The sequence below is a fragment of the Macrosteles quadrilineatus genome, unplaced genomic scaffold, assembly GCF_028750875.1.
Source record: "Macrosteles quadrilineatus isolate MER2022 unplaced genomic scaffold, UCM_ALF_1.0 Scaffold_5__1_contigs__length_97177068, whole genome shotgun sequence".
Classification (NCBI taxonomy): Eukaryota; Metazoa; Arthropoda; class Insecta; order Hemiptera; family Cicadellidae; genus Macrosteles; species Macrosteles quadrilineatus.
In genome coordinates, this window is record NW_026542598.1 from 28,903,481 (window position 1) to 28,926,792 (window position 23,312).

The 23,312-nt window shown below is 35.3% G+C and overlaps 1 protein-coding gene across 1 annotated transcript in view; it reads right to left on the reverse strand.

The window, feature by feature from the left end:
• Window positions 1-5,481: 5,481 nt before the first annotated feature.
• Window positions 5,482-23,312, reverse strand: part of LOC128994443 (centrosome-associated protein 350-like) — a 45,253-nt gene continuing 27,422 nt past the window's right edge. Inside the window, exons 16-23 of the mRNA XM_054419018.1 lie at window positions 22,215-22,335; window positions 21,722-21,860; window positions 21,421-21,541; window positions 20,740-20,900; window positions 18,162-19,785; window positions 16,166-16,218; window positions 6,952-7,083; window positions 5,482-6,442 (exon numbers count right to left, since the gene is read on the reverse strand). Of these exons, the coding sequence (XP_054274993.1) occupies window positions 5,750-6,442; window positions 6,952-7,083; window positions 16,166-16,218; window positions 18,162-19,785; window positions 20,740-20,900; window positions 21,421-21,541; window positions 21,722-21,860; window positions 22,215-22,335 (3,044 nt within the window). The 3' untranslated portion in view covers window positions 5,482-5,749. The remainder of the gene's footprint in view (window positions 6,443-6,951; window positions 7,084-16,165; window positions 16,219-18,161; window positions 19,786-20,739; window positions 20,901-21,420; window positions 21,542-21,721; window positions 21,861-22,214; window positions 22,336-23,312) is intronic.

Consider the following 23,312-nt stretch of genomic DNA (forward strand, 5'->3'; position numbering starts at 1 on the left):
CAGTAAGCTGCCCTATGAGATTGTTTTGAAAGTTGAAGAAATGAATATTTCTGGGGAATTGGATGTTAAAACTTTGTGCAAATTTGTAAATAACTTAATTTCGATTCGGGAGAAAGCAGAGCAACTGACGACCTCAACACCTAGCACTTCATCTTACTCTAATAGTTTTGTTACTGTTCCTAATCCACAGGCGGACACTAAGAGGTTGACAACTACCTACCCACTAACTCGTGGGAAACGATCAATTAAATTGTATTTTTTGTGAAGGAACACATTGGAATGACCAATGTACAAAATATCAATCTGCTGAGGCACGTAAGAAAGCAATTCAAGGTAGGTGCTACGTATGTTTAAATAAGGGACACACTGTGAAATTTTGTAAATCACATAAAAGGTGTGTTTACTGTAAACAGCAGAATAATCACAATAGAAGCTTATGTACCAAACAGTTTCCTACAGACCAAATTTCTAGAAACACCATCAAAGTAGACACCCGATCAACTAATCATGCCAAAGCATTGCCTGCAAGTAACTTCAACCCGAGCAAGGTACCTATAAATACCGAAGAGTCTGCTTTAATTTCTATGTCGGAGAGTGTTATTCTTCAAACTGCAACTATTACTTTGCGTAATGCTGATACTAAACAAGAAACGCGTTGTGGTGTTCTTTTTGATAGTGGTAGTCAGAGGTCTTATGTGTCCAAAGGTTTGGCTTCTAAACTGAGTTTGAATAGTAAATATTGTCAATCATTGTCTTTATTTACGTTCGGCAACCGTGAATCTAAAACTGTTGAGACTCAAGTAACAGATGTTCGATTACTGCTGAACGATGACACATGTATGGATATTATAGTAAACTTTGTTCCACATATCACTGGGAAGGTAGTTTCTAGTACCAATATCAACTTAAATACAATTGCTTCCTCCTATCCCAAATTAAAGTTAGCAGACGGCCAGTTTACTTCACAAAATATTGATCTATTAATAGGGAACGATTATTATTTTGATATCATTCAGGGTCAGAAGATAGAAATTTCACCAGGCTTATTCTTAGTGAATAGCAAATTTGGTTGGATCGTAACTGGTAGGCATAACGATAACAATGATCATTTCCCTCTGATGTACGAGTCATCTTTTCTTACTCTAGTAAAACCCAACAACTTATTTCCTAGGTCACCACAAACTTTAAAGCCAGATATCAATATTTGTGAAGGTGACGACATCAAAAACTTGTGGCAATTAGAGACTATTGGTATTAAGGATGACCCACACGTGAAAGATGATGACATCGCATTGATTAAATTTAATGAGACTGTTAAATTTGAGAATGGTCGTTATTCAGTTTCCTGGCCTTGGAAAGATTATCCTCCAAATTTACCCACAAACTACAATCTTTCTCTCGGTCGTTTGAAATCTTTAACAGATAGACTTTCAGACAAACATAATCTTCTATGTGAATACGACTCGGTAATTCAAACCCAATTGAAAGACGGTATAATCGAACGAGTGAGTTTTTCAGACAGAAACGATGGAGTCCTTCACTATATACCTCATCACCCTATTATCACTGAGTTGAAAACCTCAACTAAACTTAGGATAGTGTATGACGCGTCAGCCAAAACCAGAAAAGGCAACAATAGTCTTAATGATTGTCTTTACCGTGGACCTGTAATTTTGGAAAACCTATGTAGTTTACTTTTACGTTTTAGAATGAATGCTATTGGAATTATTGCTGATATTGAGAAGGCATTCCTTCAAATAAATCTTCAAACTCCAGATAGAGATGTAACTAGATTTCTGTGGCTCAAAGATCCTTTGTCAGCACCTACTAAGGATAATATTGAGGAGTATCGATTTTGTAGGGTTCCGTTTGGAATCATATCCAGTCCATTTTTACTCAGTGCTACTGTTTTTCATCATTTGTCAAATTGTGAACTTGATAATCTTAATGAAAGGTTGAAGTCTTCATTTTATGTTGATAATGTGGTTACCGGATGTGACACAGATCAAGAGGCCACAACACTATTTACAACTGCTTCTAGTTTGTTCTCTGATATTAACATGAACCTTAGATGTTGGTCTTCAAACTCAAAGACACTAATGACACAAATACCAATGGAAAAAACTACAACTGAGAATCCTACTGATGTTAATGTTCTTGGATTAAGATGGAACACCAATCTTGACAATCTTCACATAAAACCTGTTAACAATGACAGAAACAAACCTATTTCAAAAAGACAAGTTTTAAGTACTATATCATCCGTTTTTGATCCCTTAGGGTTATTATCCCCTGTAACACTGAAGGCTAAAATCTTTCTCAAACAGTTGTGGGAAGACAATTTGGATTGGGACGAATTACTAGATGAGCCTAAATGTAGGGAATGGAATATTATATGTGATATTATTAAAGTAACTGAAGTTTCTATTCCTCGATTCGCAGGATTACGAGCAGATCATGTAGAGCTCCATTGTTTTACGGATGCATCAAAGGATGTATATTCGTGTGCTGTGTATATCAAATTAATTAGTAAGGAGACTGTCAAAGTGACTCTCATGTTTTGTAAAAGCCATTTAACTTCAAAGTCAAAGCCGAAAATTACCCTTCCAAGACTCGAACTTTTAGGAGTGTTGATTGGAACAAGAGCATTACGTTTTGTGGAAGAATCCTTAAAATTTCCTGTTGTTAATAAGATACTGTGGACTGATTCACAATGCGTGTTACGTTGGATTAGCACAACAAAGCTGCTTCCTAAGTTTGTGGAGAGAAGAGTAATGAAGATCAAAACCAACACCGAGACGCAATTTAGATACGTTCCTACTGACGAAAATCCAGCTGATATGGCGACTCGAGGTAAAACGGTGGATAATCTGAAACACTGCAATGAATGGTGGTCAGGTCCACAATGGCTGTCTTGTAGTCAAGACTTGTGGCCGGATTGGTCTTCTGACTTTAACAAGCCATTAACTGAAGACGATATGGTTGAAACTATTGAAGAAAACGTCGTCACCTTGACTACAAAGACCGAAGACGTGAGTGAAACTAGTAGTCCTTTTGGCATAGATATACAAAGGTTTTCATTACTTTCGAAACTGATTTTGACAACAGTTTTTTGTAAAAGGTTTATAAGTGGATGCAGACGGAATAAACAACCAAATCATGTTATTCCTACATCTGAAGAACTCAAAGATGCTCGTTTATCGTGGATCAAACATGTTCAAAACACTTGTTTTAGTGAAACACTAAGTAATATAAGAGATGGTAGGTATGATAGATTGCAGAATCAACTTGGCCTATTCGTTGATATGAATGGACTTATCAGATGTAAGGGTAGGATCTCAAATGCAGACCTTGAAGAATATTGCAAGTTCCCTATACTTCTACCAAAGAACGATTTATTTACTCAACTGCTCATAGAAGAGTGTCACTGTAAGATTTTTCACATGGGAGTGCAACAAACTCTCTCGGAACTTCGGAAATCCTTTTGGATAATCCATGGCAGAGCTGAAGTCAACAGAGTTTTGCGAAAATGTTTGAAATGTTTAAAATACGAAGGTGGACCATACAAGCTGCCCCAAATACCCTCGCTTCCAACAGAACGGGTGACTGAAAGTATACCTTTCCAATTTACAGGACTTGACTACTTTGGCCCTCTACATTAAATCCTTTCAAGCTTCTAGAGTTGAAGTTTCAAAAGTTTACGGTTGCATATTCACCTGTTTAGTCACGAGAGCTGTTCATTTAGAGATCACCAATAACTTGTCGTCAGAAGAATTCTTACTATCTCTCAGGAGGTTTGTGGGAAGAAGAGGTACTCCGAAGAAGATTTACTTGGACAACGCTACTCAGTTTAAGAAGGCTTCCTCGTTCTTGAATGATATGTTTGTTGAACATCTCGATACACCAGAATTACTGTCTTATGTAAGTGAAAACCACATCGAATTTACTTACATCCCAGAGTTTGCACCTTGGATGGGAGGAATGTACGAGAGGTTGATATCTTTGATAAAGAGATGTTTAAGAAAGAGTATTGGTTCAGTTACTCTGACTAAATCACAACTCGACACTGTGATGATTGAAATAGAAGCTGTTGTCAACTCAAGACCACTAGTTTATGTATCTTCCTCAGATCAAAGTTTGACTGACTTTATTATAACTCCTGGCCACTTCCTTAACTTCCATGGAAAAAATGGTTTTGTAAATAGTTTGAATGAATGTCAAGAAAACGACATGGAGTTTATTTCTAAAGTGACTGAATCGGACTTATTAAAGATGTGGAAAAAGGGAACCAACAACTTAAATAGCTTTTGGAAGATTTGGAAGAAAGACTATCTGTTGAGTTTAAGGGAGAGAACTCAACATAATATCAAACAAGGAAGAATTCTGTCAACCCAACATCCACAAGTTGGTGATGTAGTTCATGTTCACGACACATTACCCAGAGGGACATGGCGACTTGGGAAAATAGAAGTCCTTAACGTCAGTGCTGATGGAAACGTAAGAAGTGCCAAATTAAAGTTAGGATCTGGGAAATACATCACCAGACCTATTAACTTGTTGTATCCCATTGAAGTCTCTGACGTGAATTCCGGAAAGAAAAAAAGGGGCCCAGAACAACTAACTAATGATGTGGGAGTGTGCTGAGACAGCTGGTTTTTATTTTTGGTTTCCATGGAAATAATTGATTGTAAATAAACTAATACTAAAGAAAGAAAGTTGATACAATTTTAACTCTTTATTTATTCTACATTTATTAACTTAAAACTTAATTTAAAGCAGGAAAACCAAACATAACTTTACTTATCCACGGATATCACAATATATGTGTTACTGACCGACAGAAAAATCTATTCTGAAAGTTGGCAAAATGAAATTTGAACCAAAATTGGTTGAAGAAAATGGAATGCAGTTTCACAAATCCCATTTAGGATGTTTTAGTTTGTATGCAGTATGAGTTTCAACTGAAAACCTAGTTGTAATTGCAGGTTCTTGAGTCTTTTTTAATAAATTATATTAGATCATCATAAAATAGGCGTTCCTTCTAAAATGTGGAGGTGGATTATTGTTTAGTAACTATAAATACAACGGCCAGCCAAGTTGATAATATTTACAAACATAGCTCAACTGTTAAACTTGCCAACCTCTGATCTACATCCTGGTCAGGTTGTGTGTGGCAAAAATGTTATATGTTTTTACTACTTTTTACCAATTGGGGCTGGGTGGCTGGCCCTACACTGACAAAACAAAGAGCTTTTAAACATTTTTATTTTATACTATATAAATTCAATATTAAAATGTTCTAAATATGTACATATTTGATAAAAAATATAGTTTTACCTACGTAGGTTGTATATAATAATATCGACACTTCGGAATGTTCTTTATTAAAAATATAAAAATTGTACAAAATTTGACTATAATTGTCCTATTAACATTCTGTTAATGATAACAATTAAATATTATAAATATCTTACAGTTATAAAATTGAAGAAAAATTACAAGTGTGTAAATACAGAGAAAAACAAAAGAAAATGTACACAAAAATTTTACCTAATAATTTGAGTAATTAGATTATAATAACAACTCTAGTTTAGGGTATCTAATTTATGATCAAATTGCCATAACTTAACATGACTTTATTCTTTATTTATTAAGTCCAACTTAAAGGTTGAAATTGCTTTTCATTCACGTACAACAAAACTTAAAAATACAACTGGAAAAAAACTAATTTCTTTTACATGCAACAAACTCACGTTGACTTCTGACAATATGTCAGTTTCTTATGTAAAGCTTCGCTCAACACCTGTCCTGTCTCCTCTAAGAGACTATCCAAAATACCTAAAGCTACATTGTTCTTTACAGCCACTGCACACTTTGAGTAGTCCGTCCAATCCCGTTCTTCCTCTTGAGATTCACGCACAAGTAGTTCATCCACTCTGTCCCGTTTTTTCCTCGACCACTCGATGATGCCACTCTCTTTAATCGTGTCTGGCTCGAAACCAAACAATACTTGCACCTTTTTCATCACAAAATCACTGATAGATTCCTCTGTGAACTTTGGCAAAACAAAATGTTTCATTTCACAGCCAGTTCTTTCCCAAGGTGGGAGTTCTTTTTCATCGACACCAGTCGATGTGATTTTCACAAAAATTTGTTTCACCAAGTCAAACAAGAACTTGTTGTAAATTTTGTTTCCGATTTTTAACGAGCGATACTCCTCAGTAGGTTCAGCTGCTGACAGGTCGTCCGCTGCCTGCCACACTGTCACTAGCTCCTTGGTTGCCGTGGAGACCAGTTTCTCTATGTCCTCCCGTCTCGTAGGGACAAGTCGTGTCTCTCTGGCGACAGACTGGCCCGGAGGTGTGTACGGAGGGGGAGGTTTGTTAGGTATTTCTCGTAGATAGTAGTAGGGAATGCTTTCTTGAGCCTCCAACTGTTTGATCTGAAAATCCATTAATAATTGTTCAAATATACGCTTAAAACAGAATAAACACACTTGATTTGTATCCTACACAGTTACTGCATTAACAGCGTGTCTACAGCATCTTCCACACAGAAATTTGATTTTCTTCAGAGTTTTGAGCACCTTATGAAGCAATTCAAGGGATCATTAGGGAGTACAAATTATGTAAATTATGCAGTATTGCTAAAGGAGCTAATTAGCTAATTAATTGCGACACTAGAATGACACATAGTAAAGTATATTGAATTACATGCAAATAAAATATTTTTTTGGTTAAGAATTATTAATTATTTACTTGTTGCTTATACATGTTTTTATATATATAGTCATACAAGGGCTGTCCAGTTTCCATAAATAAAAGGTCTCCATTGATCCAGTTTAAATCTGACACCACCCCTATGCTCTTGACTTCATCCATGAGATAATTTTCATTAGCAACCCTTGTTCAACCAATACATGCAGTTTTGTAAATAAAAGATAAAACACACCTGTTCAATCTCTTGCTCTATCTGCAACTGCTTGAGTCGCAACTCCTCTGCCTCTCGTTGTGTCTGCAGACTAACAGCTGGCAACTCCTCCTCAAACCACACTTCACTCTCATTGCCTGCAGTCAACTCCACCTGCACATAACACATGTTCAGTGAAAACACTGTTACAGTAGAATCCCACAAACCCTGACCTCATCCAGCCCGAATTCTGACTTAATCTGACCGTGCCATCGCCTATCATTGACAATGTTGTTGCGGTAATATCGTGACTATTTGCCATGGTCGTCTAGAGCTCATTACCGTCTCCCGCTATTGCGGCAAAAATCTTGTTTTATACCCTGCAGTCACAGAAACATCGTAATCTTCCGCGATCATGGCAAAATATTAAATGTCTCCCACGGTCACGGAACATTCTTTGGAGATCGCGTTAAAATTCTGAACATCCCCCATAGTGGTGTGTACATCATCAACATCCCTAACAATCATGGAAACTATCGTCGTTATCTGTGATTGTGCCCAAATCTAGTATTTTAGCCTGGATATCTCCTGTGGTAAAGGAAACATCATAGTTGTCACCTGAAGTTGTTGCATAACATTAAAAATCTCCTGCGATCTTGACAAAATATTTAACGGTCACAGGTACATTATCATTGTATTCCGTGATAGCGCAATAATAAAAGTCAGTTAAGTAATTAATTTGGCTATTTAATATTAAATGGTCTTCAGTTAATCCGATCTTTACACTATTCCAACCGTGGTCCCAGTCCCGTAGTTGACTGATTAGTGGTTGGACTGTATTAGTTTTGACTATGAAGAGTAAAGATCTTTCCATTCCCATGTTAAAAGTCGCAGCCAGGTTTGGACTGAAAAAGAAAATAGTTGAATTGAGCTGACAAAATATTTTGAGCCAAGCTGTTTGAAAGTAAGGTCATTTACTGTCCCCATATTGTGAAGAGCAACGGGACAAACACTTAAATTCAAGTCAGTTACACATATGATAAAAAGCATTTCGGTCAAGTTCCAAATTTAGGGGTGACCAGCAATCATTAAAACTAAAATTTTCAGTAGGCGAGAAACAAATAAGCTGTTTTAAACTATTGTTTACAAGCTAGCATCTACTTATAAAAAAAAATAACACACCAAACCTAAAAACTTCACAAAGTCAATATCTAATTCGTAAATCTCAGTTGCTATAGTCGTTAAAAAAGGATTCTTTCATCAAATATTCATTTAAACTGATTGAGAAGTTTTAAGTTCAGATTCTCATTTTTTATTGTTTAGATCAGACTTTTGGCTAAAAGTCAAATTTTTAAATGAGTATGAGAAGACAACGCCAACCGTAAAATAAAAATATTTTGAATTTGTAAATCATCATTAGAATTAAAAGAGTGTTTGAATTCATTATCATTGACAAAATTAGGTACCTACTTAAGTATTTTTAACTAATCCATTACTGCAATATATTTATTATACATTCATTATGTAAAATTTCAAAAAGGAACCAATTTTAAATACAATCAAAACAAAATTGTATTCAATAAAGTTGAGTAGAGTAAAATTATAATTTAAAAAAATATGTGCATTGAGAAATTAAAATTATAGCAAACAACAATTTGATTTTACACACATTCACATTACATTAGATAATATGAGTTATATAAATTTAATAAGTTACTAGTTAAACAAAAGTAATTTCCTCAATTAACAAAATTTAAGCACTGAAACTAACAAACTAAATCAGACAAAATTTCAAAACAAAATCAAAAGTCAGAGGCTTACAGTTTCAAACAAATCAGAGAATTCAATTTTACACATTCAAATCAATATCAAACATACAAAGCAACTAGGCTAGACACATCCACAGACTGATGACAAAGTGGAGGGCAAACAATATTTGAACCTAAGCAACAGTAAACAGTAAACAGTAAACAATAGACAAGACCTGCTTAGTCATTAGTATGAACATGATCTTGCTGATACGGCAATCACAAAAGTCAGATTGTTTAATAATAGTGCGGAAACATGTGCCAGAGCCACGGCGCGGCGCCGTCACACCGTCACTGTCTTAATATCACAACACACAGCGGATACGGCCGGCTATTTACAGTGTCCGCACGCACACGCTGCTCCGGCGCTTATTGAGATTTACATAAAAAATATCCGATAAAATAGTAGTTTGTGGTTAATGATGCTGAATAATGTATTAACTTAGCAGAAATTAAAAGAAATCAATTAATTGATGAGTAAAAATAAATTTATGTTGCTATTTAATTAGATTATACATAATCTTTAACAAAACCATTTTTGCATGGAGTGAAAATAAAATCAAGATAAAGTAATTATCATTGTATGGAATATTAAAAAAAAAAATCACCTTGGTAAAATAACATTTCATTTTAAGCAGTTTATTTAAAGCCTAGTCTACATTAATAGATCCAGAAGGCTTAGTTCAACATTTATAGATCTCTGTTGCTTTGTCAAACTTGGCAGTAGTCCAAAAATGGAAGGTTCATAATTTTTTACGCCAACACATTGATTTACATTGGTTTTCTAATAACTCTGGATTCAAGCGTTTTATTTTGAAAATTGTATAATACAAAAAATGTTTTTTGTCTACATGGCTTCTGTACTGGGTAACAATGAAGAGAAATGTTCATATTTACTGGATTTACGTTACAGTGTTTGTTAAAATTGCCATTTACTAGTAGCCCAGTCAATAAAGGTTTTATGTCGGAACAAATTAATGACAAGCAAAACTATATACCACTGGATAGTACACATAGAGATGTACATTTTCCCAAAAGTCCCCTAAAATCCCCCCGGTGCTTTCCCCCCCACCCCCCCTCAAAGTCAGGAATTGCAAGGTTTTACTAAATCACGCTTAAGTCCAGTATGGTTTATCCGATTGTAATCATTTATAGCTCGTTATATTCCTAAATAAATTGTCTAAAATAAGTTCCTTTACACTTTTGCGTTAAATCCAATACTTTCTTCAAAATTTAATGATAAACTCTAAAAATTAGCAAATCTTTAAGCCGATATTTCAGTTTTTCTGCCATAGTTTTTTAAATAGTAGAAAAAATGAAAAACACCTTCTCTAAAGATTGTAGAGAATGTCTTTCTGAACATTTTCATATAAATAAGTATAGGATTGTGATATAAATATGGGCAGGGGAACGGTAAAACGAGACGAGAGTCTGGGCCTCGACGACGCAGCAGTTGTCGTGCCGCGCGCCGCCTTATAACCGCGAGTGAAGTTATCCACCCTGGGTAAGGTACAGTACAGAATGAGTTTGTTATGCAAAATCAATTATCTATTATTGAGGTTTGAACTAATACTGTCAGAGATAACATTGATTGGTTGGCTTTAAACCTAAACTTGTATTATTTCTTTGGTGTGATACATTGAATACCTCTCATAGCGTGGAATGTATTCAGGCCATCTAGTGTTCTCACATTAACATCGTCGTTATCAAAAACGTGTTGTATAAAGGCTTCTTCCTTTATAACAGGCGATCCCGCAGTGATTAATTAGTTTAAGTAAATAGACGTTTCATTATAGGACGCACAAATTCCCATTGAGTTAAGCATGTTTATTAAATGCTTGGATCCAAATAACCTATGAAGTGTTAGACTGAGCCCCAATTGGACTGAGGACAGAAAAGATCGTGGCCTGACAGCTGAAATGATCGCATGATTAATAACGATACGTTTCCTTTTCATACTACTTTGTTCTGATGACGTTCTTTTCTTCGTAAGCCTACTTGTGAAGAGTGCCAATGACTCGGGAATCAAACTTTCATCTCCACTTTTGATTTCATCGACGCCTGGATAAGACTGAGTGTCATAAGTCATCTTTTGAACATCTTCCTTTATTATATCAGCTGCTTTTGTCACAATCCTCAATTTTTCAGCCTGCTTGTCAATCTCTCGATATCTGTACCAGCTATCTATAATTTTATTAACTGTGTCAGACAAGCAGATTAAATTTTTTTTGCCTGACACGCTAGACACTAAGATACGATCTTCGAAATATTTTACAAGACGTTCTTTTAGCCATCTGTCTGAATACATATCCGTTACTCCCGTGATTCTGCTCAGTAAGTCTTGAAGCTCCTTAATAGTGAACTGACATTCGTCACTTTCTTCCATGTAGTCACACAGCTTGGCAAAATGATCTTCGGCAGTAGCTGGCCTTCCAATAGAGCCCTCTCCAGAAAAAGAAAACGATGTGAAGCACTTTTTGTGATACCGAGCCTCAGGTGCAACAAGGTCACTCACGTTCAACAGACGAGCTCTTACTCTTTCTCCCCAATCATCACTCCATTCGTCACATTTCTGAAGGAAATTCTCCCTTATTTCTAGTGTTGCCACAACTTGAATTTCTTTCCTTCGGTCCAGAGGAGTTTTGGAAGTGACTAACGCCGAATCTCCACAGATAAAACATTTAGTTGTGAAGTCAAATACTTCCCCCACGTTTCGCCGTGTTGATGTTGAAGGGATACATAGTTCTGACACCCCCAATGACAAAACCGCCGCGGCAATGCTTGAAGGTCTAGTGTAATCATGCCTACACTTTTTATGAACTTTAATGGTCTGTTTACCTTCAATTTTTTCGTGAACACCATCTTTTCGCTTTAAGCTACTCTGTACAATAGTGTTAAGTCCTTTTGAGGGGCACCTACCGGTTGCGCGGAGTGGTCAGATTTTTGACGAGTGTTAGTTTTATGGCCCCCCAAGGGTAGAGACCGGTCGCGCGGAGCGGTCACTCTGCTCATTGAACCGTATATCATCCTTTCAACCCCCATACTACTTGGTAGGAGAGCCAAAACCCAAAGAATTAGTCGCAAAGACCGTCTCTTGCAAAACTTAACTTTACAATGTATATTGATGTATTTTGAATGTTGATTGTTACTTCAAACTAATATTACAAATGTGAAAGTTTGTGTTTTTGTTTGTTTGAAGTTCAATCATTTTTAATTACTGGTCGGATTGGGCTGAAAGTTGGCATTATAATAGCTGACATTCCCGATTAACATATAGACATAATTATTCTTATCTCAAAAAAAACCTTTCGGGCTCCACCCCAGTGGTTCTGGTGTTTGGCATGTTAAGCTTATGAGTATTCGTAGTTAAAAGGAATTAAAGAGTTGTTTCAGCTGTTTCAACTGCACAAGTTGGTTCTATGATATTCAATATCATTACAAAGTTATAAGGTTTACAAACAGGGTCCAGCACTATTAATATTTTGCATTTATGACACCAGCTACTTTGAACCAAGGTGCAAAAACAAAAGGCTGTGATAAGCAATGTAACTGTCAAGGTAGGATTGTTTACAGTTAAATTTATGTTTGAATTTATAAGTAACGTCTGTACCTGTTGCTCGAATTCAAGCAATTGCGAAGTATTACAGGCGTTAATTTTAAGAAAGAATAGCTGTTATAATTTTCGATGACCTTAAAAGAGGCAACTAATCGATTATGGAAAACTCACGATGTACATAATAGTTCAATATAATCAATACTTCTTTTAAATATCTTATCATACTTCAAAAGCTGAACTAGTGTTTTAGTTTTTTTACTCATAGCCGCATTAGGCTGTTCATAATAACGATAAATAAAAAATAAAAAAAACACTAAACACTACACTATAACATAACACTAAAGTCTACTATGTAGTCTCTGACAGTATTAGTTCAAACCTCAATAATAGATAATTGATTTTGCATAACAAACTCATTCTGTACTGTACCTTACCCAGGGTGGATAGCTTCACTCGCGGTTATAAGGCGGCGCGCGGCACGACAACTGCTGCGTCGTCGAGGCCCAGACTCTCGTCTCGTTTTACCGTTCCCCTGCCCATATTTATATCACAATCCTATACTTATTTATATGAAAATGTTCAGAAAGACATTCTCTACAACCTTTAGAGAAGGCGTTTTTCATTTTTTCTACTATTTAAAAAACTACGACAGAAAAACTGAAATATCGGCTTAAAGATTTGCTTATTTTTAGAGTTTATCATTAAATTTTGAAGAAAGTATTGGATTTAACGCAAAAGTGTGAAGGAACTTATTTTAGACAATTTATTTAGGAATATAACGAGCTATAAATGATTACAATCGGATAAACCATACTGGACTTAAGCGTGATTTAGTAAAACCTTGCAATTCCTGACTTTGAGGGGGGGTGGGGGGGAAAGCACCGGGGGGATTTTAGGGGACTTTTGGGCTATAGCTATTCAATAGTTAATTGTATATTTATTATGCAAAATATTTGTGGGTTATATAAAAAATATACATTTTTCATAGCTCTTTGAAATGTTACATAAACGTACAAAGCATTTTAAAGGTTTGTTTCTTTTTGCCGAAGTATGTAAACTGATAAATATACAATATTAAATATATTTCTAGAGGTTCTGAAATGAAGCTTCTTAATAAAAACAGAAACAGTTGATATAAATTTATGAATTATATATTGTTTATGAATTAGTTGGCTTATTTAATGAATAAGTTGTTTTGTATATTAGAAACTCGCCTTTGGCTCGCTGGGGGCTCCGCCCCCAGGCCCCCTTTTTTGGTAGGGGGTAAATAGAAATGGGCCATGGCGCAAGACCTGCAATTGAGCCAAATATCAGATTCTTAGCTATTTTAGAAGTGGGTAAAATTGATTTAGACCGATGGACCTGTAGGACTGTAGGAATAACATTGGGGGGGGGGGGGGATTCTATATTTCGTGGGGTAGGGAGTTATATTTGTAAAATGTCACTTTTCGGAAAGGGCGCAAGATCTACAATCATTCAAAATTTCAGATATCCAGTTAATCTAGAAATGTGTAAACGTGATTTAGACTTATGCACCTGTAAGAATAACATTGGGGGGATTTGATATTTGGGGGGGGTTGTAAATATGATAGGGGGATAAAACCTTAAGTAAACCAGAGTAAATCTATGGCATGAACGGACCATGGGAACGGGGACTTATGGTGGTTTTTAAGGGGTAAATGTTTTCTCCTTAAGAATAACATGGGGCTCGTAAAAACTTTCAAATGTTGACATTAAACCTAAGTTTTGGGGGTTAAGGAGTAAAGTTACGAAAAAACACGTACCGTGTAAAATTTAAACTTAAGTAAGGAGAATACAAAGCAATAATAATATTTGCAAAAAGGAATGATTAAAGTATGAGAAAAAAGCGAAAACCGGTAAAAAGTTGAAAGAAATTTACCAGATTTTGAAAGTAGGGAGTTTTTTGAACCCGAAAGAGTGCGATTTTCGGAAAACATCTACGAGGGTTTTGTAGAAAATTTAATTTCTGTTCCTGGATATACTTTCAAATCTTTTCTAGCTCTTACTGTTTTCGAGCTAAATCCGTTTGAAAAAAACGCGTTTTATCGATTTCAGAGGTCCGCCATTTTGGATTTTTGGGGGGGTTAAAATTTGAAAATGGGACTTTTGAAAATTTCACCATTAGCTTATGATCCCTTACTACAATACTACCAAATTACAAGTCTCTAGCACATTTCTAAACGATTCATATGACCATACCAAAGTCATTATATTTCAATCTTATTCTCCATAAGAATAACACGGGGCACGTAAAAGTGGCGAAAAACCTTCAAATTTTGAGATTAAAATTAAGTTTTGGGGGTCAAGGAGTAAAGTTACGAAAAAACATGTAATGAGTAAAATTTAAAGTAAAGTAAGGAGAATACAAAGCAATAATAGTTTTTGAAAAACAAAATTATTTAAGTATGAAAACATGGCGAAAACCGGTAAAAATGTAATAAAAATTTACCAAATTTTGAAAGTAAGGCGTTTTTTGAAGCTGAAGGAGTGCGATTTTTGGAAAACGCCAAAGAGGATTTTGTGTAAAATTTAATTCCTGTTCCTGGATATACTTTCAAATCTTTTCTATCTCTTACCGTTTTCGAGCTATATCCCTTTGAAAAAAACGTGTTTTGTCGTTTTCAGAGGTCCGCCATTTTGGATTTTTGGGGGGGTTAAAATTGGAAAATGGGACTTTTGCGAAACTCACCGTTAATTTAAGATCCCATAGTACAATACTACGCAAATTTGAAGTCTCTAGCACGTTTCTAAACCGTTCAGATGGGCACACGAAAGTCGGCCATTTTTAATGTTATTCCCCATAAGAATAACATGGGGGGGAAACCCTTAATTTCGGGGGGGTTAAAATTTAAAAATGTCACTTTTTGGAATTTTCCCGGGGGTTTGGGAACTAGACCTACAAAACACCGAAAATTTCAAGTCTCTAGCTCATCTAGAAGTGGTCTAGAATTTGTATCCCCCGTGAGTTACATATGCGGCTGTATAGTATTTAGATGGGCTGTATAGTTATTTAGATTAACTTTTATTTAAGATACACTCGGCGTTTTTCAAGCTGTAAGGCTTATTTGAAAGCTTAATTTAATTTAGATTTCAAGTGTGAAAATCCTTAATAAATTCTAATGACTTGCAAATTAAGGATCCACATATTATAATTTTATATGGGAACTCTTAATTTAATATTATTAATATATCATTTTAATCATAATTTTTTAAATGAGCCCTACTTTGAAAAATGAGATCTACTTATTCTGATTTTACAAAAAATGTTTTATTTTACAACATTTTTTATATTTAATTTCGTACAATTTATTATAAAAATATTGTGTGGCTTAAAACTATTAAGTTTTAGAGCTAAAAATTTAAAAAGTTTGAATCTGACACTTCATATGTGGATGAAAAGAATTAGTTTTATTTACTCATGATTTAATCGCATTAAACCTCTATACTTTGCTTTATTCTAAGCAATATTTTTGGTAGATAAATGCAAAAAAATTCTTGAGAAACGTGGATTAATGTCCATATAAAATAGATAGTTAAAATGTAAAGCATAAAATATAAATGATGTTTTATTCCTATTTGTATGTACTAACCTGGGTCGCTGACCTAAATTCCAGGATCACTGACAAGTACAACAGGTATTTAACCTTATTATTATAAAATATGAAACTCCCTAACATAAACAACTTTTAAGTATGAGTAGTTCTATAACTTATACAGTATAGGCCTAATGTGTACCTAAAAAACAGATTTAAAAGCAAGATTATGTATATTTTTTTTTTCCAAAATTCACCTATAGTTTTGATTTTTTTTACAATATAACTATTAGTTCTAAAGCAATACTTGTAATCTAAAAAGTTTTCATGCATCTTACCTCGTTATTAGAGCCCTGAGTGGGCTTTGATGGAGCCGTGGTTTCTTCACGAACTGGAAACACCAAACAACAAATAAACAAGAAGTAACAAAAACTTGAAATGACACGTTAATCAGCATACAACTGAATTGCATACATGAAACACCGGCCATATGTACAGTGTGTCGGAATGATAAAGATGTGGATAATTAACACATTTAGGTTCAAACCATATGGCCAAAAGCTGTGGAAATAAAACTGTGCTAATTAAAAGATTTTGAAATAGGCTAACAGCTAAAACTTAACTTTCTTTATCATTTTATGACAACTGTTGCCCATGCTTCTTTGCACAATGTTTTATAAAAAAAACCTAGGAGATTCTTATATTCTTGATTTGGTTACAGTTGTCAATTATAAAATGCCTGGGAGGATTAAAAATTAAATGTTTCAAAATCATACATACAGGGTAATTTTTTAAAAACTTGCATCTTTATTTATGTAAAAACCGCAATAGATAGAAATATGCAGTTTGCGGGAATCATCTATTGACGTAGGGGGCCCAATTGTTTTGAATTCAACGTTACATTCACATTTCCCCCATGCCCCCAACTTATTTTTTTTTTAAATAGCAAGGTACCACTTGTGATATATCAAATGAAAGAGCATGAAAAAATAAAATGTTTAGTGAAAAACATTTTAAATTTGGCTCATAAATTTGTGAGATATCCCCCCCCCTCCCAGGAACTTTTTTTTTAAATAGCAAGGTACCCCTTGTGACATCAAATGAAAGAGCATGAAAAAAGAAAATGTTTGGTGAAAAAAAATTGAAAATCGGCTCATGAATTCATGAGATAATTCCCCCCCCCCTTTCCCACCACCGATAACTTTTTTTATAATAGCAAGGTACCCCTTGTGACATATTAAATGAAAAATGAATTTCACCAAACATTTTCTTTTTTCATGCTCTTTCATTTGATATGTCACAAGGGGTACCTTGCTATTTAAAAAAAAGTATTGGGTAGGGGGAAAGGGGGGGATTATCACACAAATTCATGAGCCGATTTTCAATTTTTTTCACCAAACATTTTCTTTTTTCATGTTCTTTTATTTCATATGTCACAAGGGGTACCTTGCTATTTAAAAAAATTAAGTTGGGGGCAGGGGGATTACATTGAATTCAAAACAATTGGGCCCCCTACGTCAATAGATGATTCCTGCAAACTGCATATTTCTATCTATAGCGGTTTTTACATAAATAAAGATGCAAGTTTTTAAAAAAAAACAACCTGTTTATCATAAAAACAGTTTTGAAGTTGACTAGATTTGAAATTTTAAAATAGCTGACAACACAGTGGGGAAAAGGTGGGAATTTATTATTTTCAGTACGAAAAGTGGCTGAAAAAGTGCAAATCAAAAGTACCACAGAAAAAATCACCTAAAATAATATGATTTGAAACTTAATTTTAAAAAGACAACCGTACCTATTCAATTATTTCATAAACTTTCATGTCAAATCTAGTTTTTTAGTTAAAATAACGATGTTTAGGTTATATCCTTTTAATTTTTTTTTTTTAGCCCATTCTGTGTATATGAGCATAGACAAATAGAATAAATATAGACCGTCAGCAGTGCTGCGGTTAGCATATGTTGCGGTGCACACCGCTAGGAGTGCTGTGTAATTACAGCGCACACCGCTGCAGCGTCTACTGGTAGAATATGGCAAAGAGCCTACGACGTGCCTGCCTGCAGTGGTGTGCACCATACACAGCACTCCTAGCGGCACATCGCAGAACCTTCCTTTGACAGTCTATATTTATTCTATTTGTCTATGATATGAGTCAACAGGGTGCCTAATTACAATGCTGTTTTAATAAAAGGAAAGCATTAAAAAGTAAACCATCAGTATACTGCCGACTGAAACTGTTTGTGCAATGCTTGGAAAATTTCTCAAGGTACATTGAATATATAAACTTTTTTTTCAAAAAGATAAATTTATAAAAGATCGTTATATATTTACCTTTTTCACTAGGACTGACTTTTCTTTCGAGTGCCAGAGCTTCAAGCAATTTGTTTGATGATACCTCGCCGTTTACTAATTCATTATCCTTTCTCTTTACTTCCGCTGCCTTTTTGGCATCTTTTATTTTTAGCATACAGTCTGTAGCATCTTGAACAAATTTATTTAACACTGTCTGGGTGAAGTTGTTCACTAATACTTGAGTTTTTAACTGCACATCAGAAGTTCTCTCACTCGACTCATCAGATTCCAGAATATTACGTTCAACTTCTATTGACTCGTCATCTTTTCTGCAAACCAAGCATTCATTCAATAGATTTTGTAGTATTTTGTCAGTAATGTTGTCAACAACTGAGTCATCTTTATCAGGTTTAGTTTCTGATTCAGAAACAACGAATGTTTCATTTAAGTTGACATTATTATTATCACTGTCTGTTTGCTCTTTGGATTCTTGAGTTTTGTTTGACACAAACACTTTTATCACTTCCGACTGTGAAGTATTAGAGGTTGCCTCTTCATCAGATTGTACGTTTTCTTCGTCAGCAGATTGACATTGTGAAGCTGTTCCTACAGATGCCAGCAGCGAATGAGATGTTTCTGTTATGTCAGATTTCTCACTTACGATATTGGAAATATTTACATCATCGTCATCGTATTGTGAGACATCAGATTCTGCCTTTGAAAAGTTTGAATGATGACTAGTTGATTGATGATCAGTATTTATGCTTTCTGGAACCGAATGTTGAGATTTATTTGAAGGGGATTCTGAAACAACGCTGGTTACTCTTCCTTCGTCAAAATTAATTGTTTCTTCCTTAACAGGAGACTCTGCTTGAGATGGTTCTTCAGAAACTTTTTCACTGTTATCAGTATCACTTTGTTTCGATGAACTATTAACAATAGATTCTGTTTTTGGAGTACCCAGAATTTCCTCCGCATCATGAAACTCTTGACTAGATGTATTTGACTTTGATTTGTCTAAGGGTTCATTAGACAGTTCTTCTGATATGTTTGTTTCAGGAGAAATGGAACTTGCTGACTTTTCAGAACTTATTCTTGCATGTTTTGATTCGTCAGATGGTACATTTCCTGAAGAATCCATCTGATTGAAATAGTCTTCAGCATCCATCCAGTTGATAGGATTATCCTTATTTGTGGATTCTAAAACTACTGGTTTAACTCCAAATTCATTTAATTCTTGAGTTTCAGACACAAATGATTTTTGAGTGTCAAGAACCGTTGGTACGTCAGTTTCAGAAGCAACACTAGACAGTGCTTCTCTCACTTCGCTTTCTACAGACAAAACTTCTTTAGTCTCATTATCAGCCTCTACTGAAGATTTGCTGGATGGCTCTGTTACTGGAACTACTCCTGAACTCTGAATGGCTGTCTCGGTGCTAGAGGCCTCGGATATTGATTTTAAACTATTTGTATCCAAGTCTGATACGTTCTGTTCTTGCTGTTTTGGAAGCTCCTCGATAATTTGGGATTTTTGGAAAACATCGGAAGTGCGAGGAAAGAACTTATCAGATACTCTAGGATGTTTTATCTGTGGTCGAACAATGTTAGTCGCAGTAACTTCGTCTAGTTGCTTCTTTGTCTGTGTTATCTTCAACTCATATGCCTGCAACAAACAATTTGTTAAAAATATTTTTCCCATGAGACTAAGTGTTAAAAGTTGAATAAGTCTCAAAAATCTCTGGTCCAAGAGAGTAGGAGTAGGATTTAAAATATGTAAGCTGAACATGAATGTGAGTAGAGTAAGATTATCAGTGTAGCTTTGTTACTCAACAACATCAGCTGCTTCTTTGACCATTTATAAAGCCCAATAATCAAGGGAAGCTTTAGAACTTGTATTTTCTACATGTCTGCATTTATATCGTTTCTACATGATCATGTGTCAATCATTAAGGTTTCCTGTAAACAAATTTTGAAAATTACTCAAAATATGTTGAACTTAACATAGACCAAATATCAAAGTGTTTTGCAAGGATAGCAAGTTTTTCTGAATGGAAAGAGTCCACTACAGCACAAGAAGACAACTAATTGAACAATACAGAAGATGTTTAGTTGAGATGTTTGTTGAGGTACAAAGAGATGTTTGAGTTTAAAAAAAGAGCTCTCTTCCCAACTCAAACCTTCCTAGATTGAAAATGCTCTGACAGTGAAATATTCTACCATTTGAGTATAGTGTATGCATAAAGTGTTTTATGTTTCATGTGATGGAGCGGACTCTTTTTCATTTTTGTAAGCCTGCTACCTAGCAAATATCTTAAAACCTAGGAGCTTGAGCTATATGTTACATCCTTAACTAATAGACTACTTAAAAATTGTTATGAGTCAGCTAGCACTAAAGCCACATGACCTTATTTGAATTTCATCGATTTATGAATACTTGTGGGGTAGTTGATAAGCATGCGATCCTTGATAACAAGTTGCCTTTGAAACAAATAATTTTTTGTACTGGTATTCTTTGATTTTAATATTACCCTTTGGTACATGTTATTGCAAACCTCGATAAGAAGTCAAACTTGACAAGTCCTATTAGGTAATCGAGGTTGTACTGTTAGTTCTATACCTGTATTTGTTTGACAAGTGCTGCCTCGGTAGCCTTGAGCTGCTCCCTCTGTGCTCTCTTGAGTTCCCTCTCTAATCTGTTGAGCTCGGCAAACCTTTGTCTCTTCTGCTCCTTCAACGCTGAGATTCTAACCTCGTAGTCGCTCTGCTCCGACTGAGTCTCTGTCAAATTAACCAAATCAATCTAATTGTTGAGAATATTGTATCACACACATATACCACGAGAAAATAATAACTGAACCACCACGATGTTTTAATGTTTTAGGGCCCTTCACTTAATTGGGGCATATCAAATTTTCACTGAAAGAAGAATGTTTTATTTATATGCTATTGACATGTATCAGTGATAGTAGATAATCTATAACAATAGACCAGATAAATTTTACACTAGAACACTACGTTTTTTCCGTGAGAAGATACGGTATTGAATAAATAGGATTTTCTTGTAGCCAAATGTTGAACCTATTTTTTACAATTAGTGAGCTTGATACAATTTCCTACATATTAGGAACGTAAAAAGTACCATATTGGGACGAAATATAACTGATAGATTGACACTTTTATAGTGTATCTTGAGGGACTCCCAATTTCTCAGCAAGCTGAACTTTGTCTCTTTAAAATTTCCTGATAAAATTTGAGGTATTCCTTAGTCAAACTAACATTCTAAATTTGAAGAAATTACCATTCTGTGAGAGTAGCAACGACTCGTCCGACCCACTGGAGCCCCTACGTCTGGCTCGCACTTGCACCCGAGGAGACAACGGAACTTTGATTAGCACTTTATTCTTGTTGTTCGGTCGGGCCTGAAACACATTCAATTATTTGGTGTGAGATGAGAACATTTATTTGGTCTTTCACTATTGTTATTATTGTTGAACATAGCTTCTGTATCCATTGGGGTTAGAGGTACTACATTTGTACATCAATTCCAATTCTGTAAATTGTATGGAAAAAAGTTTATGTAAAATCTAAAATCAGCTTACCGTCACAAAAGGCTTGCTGGACAGAGGAATCTTTGCAATCATCTTAGGCTGGCGAGGAGTTTCAGACGACTCTGGTGACTCAAAACTTTCGCTGTTGTATACATCTGTACTGCGTGCTTCCTCGACTGTTCTCACACTGCTGTAAGAATTTGTCTAATATTATGTAAAGTATTAGATATTTGTTTGAGAACTAATTCAACCTTAAGTATAAACAGAAAGCAGCACCAAGTTTACCATTGTAGATTCTTAACACGCATGGCAACAACTCACCTGTAAAAGTAAACTTTCCACTGGATACAAACCCTGCCCACTTAGAATGTGTCACAAATTAAGCAAATGAAGATAAAAACTTAATCGAAGCAATGTTTCTTCTTTGATGTATTTCTGATTATGCAATAAAAGTTACAGGACTAGGACTCACAAACTTTTCCTCCAATGAATTATTTTCACTGCTTTCAAGTTAAAATGAAAATAGGTAAAAAAGAGTACCTACCTAGATGTAGCTTGGGGACTTATGTTTTCAGCGTCTCCATTTACAGAGCACGCTACGTCTTTGGTGCTTGTTTCTTGTACACTCTCCAGCGGTGAAGTGCTTTTGTCTCTCCTTGACCTACCTAAAAATAAACAAACGAATATATAGTTAATTAAATATATAATATAACTAGCTGGCCCGACAGACGTCGTCCTGTCCTAATGTGGTTTTATGTCAAATGCTCGTTCATTTTCAAGATGATTTTTTCGTTTGATGATCATTTGGTTTGATGATCATTTTCGTTCGCATGGCTCAATCACGTCCTGGTTGAAGTTCGTTAGCTACGCTCACTCACCTTTAGGTTGAAGCTCGTTCGCTGCGCTCACTTGCCTTCAGGTTAGCTCGTTCGCTACGCTAACTCGCCTCCGGGTTGTAATTCGTTCGCTACGCTGACTCACCTTTAGGTTGCAAATTAACTGTTGTCATAAATAAAAAAAAATATATAGTGCTGCACCCTGTTGGTAAACCTATTAGCTTTTTAATGCTATTGAACATCAAACATCACAGAATCAAATTGCTTAGTTGAACCAGCTGTTAATATTCTTTAATTCCATTTAAATATGAGTACTGATAAGGTTAACATGGGAAACTCCATGGCCACTGGGGCGGAGCCCTTTTGACAGATCTGCACCAAACTTCACACAAACCATCCTTAAATAATGCTTATAGTGCCTGAAAGTTTCATTACAATCTGTCGAGCGGTTTCGGAGTCCATAAAGGACAAACAAACATACATTGGATTTTATATATATAGATTTAACCGCAGGTTTTTTTGTCCTAGGACATTAGGCTCTAGCTCACCATTGTTTTTTACGTTACTTCAGGCTAGAACAGGTTGTGGCATTATCACTTTAATAAAATCCATTGGTGATTATGTGGGATTTGAACTCCGGACCTCATGGACTGAAGTCTCGCGCAGTTTGGCCAAAACTTCTGTGCGCACATACGGGTTGCTACTTGCCAAAATGAAACATACGGGTACCGGTTAATGGCAGTGCATGGGGTAGAGCGACTGAGTATCAAGACACAAATGTTTTCACAAAAGTACCCCTGCCAGCT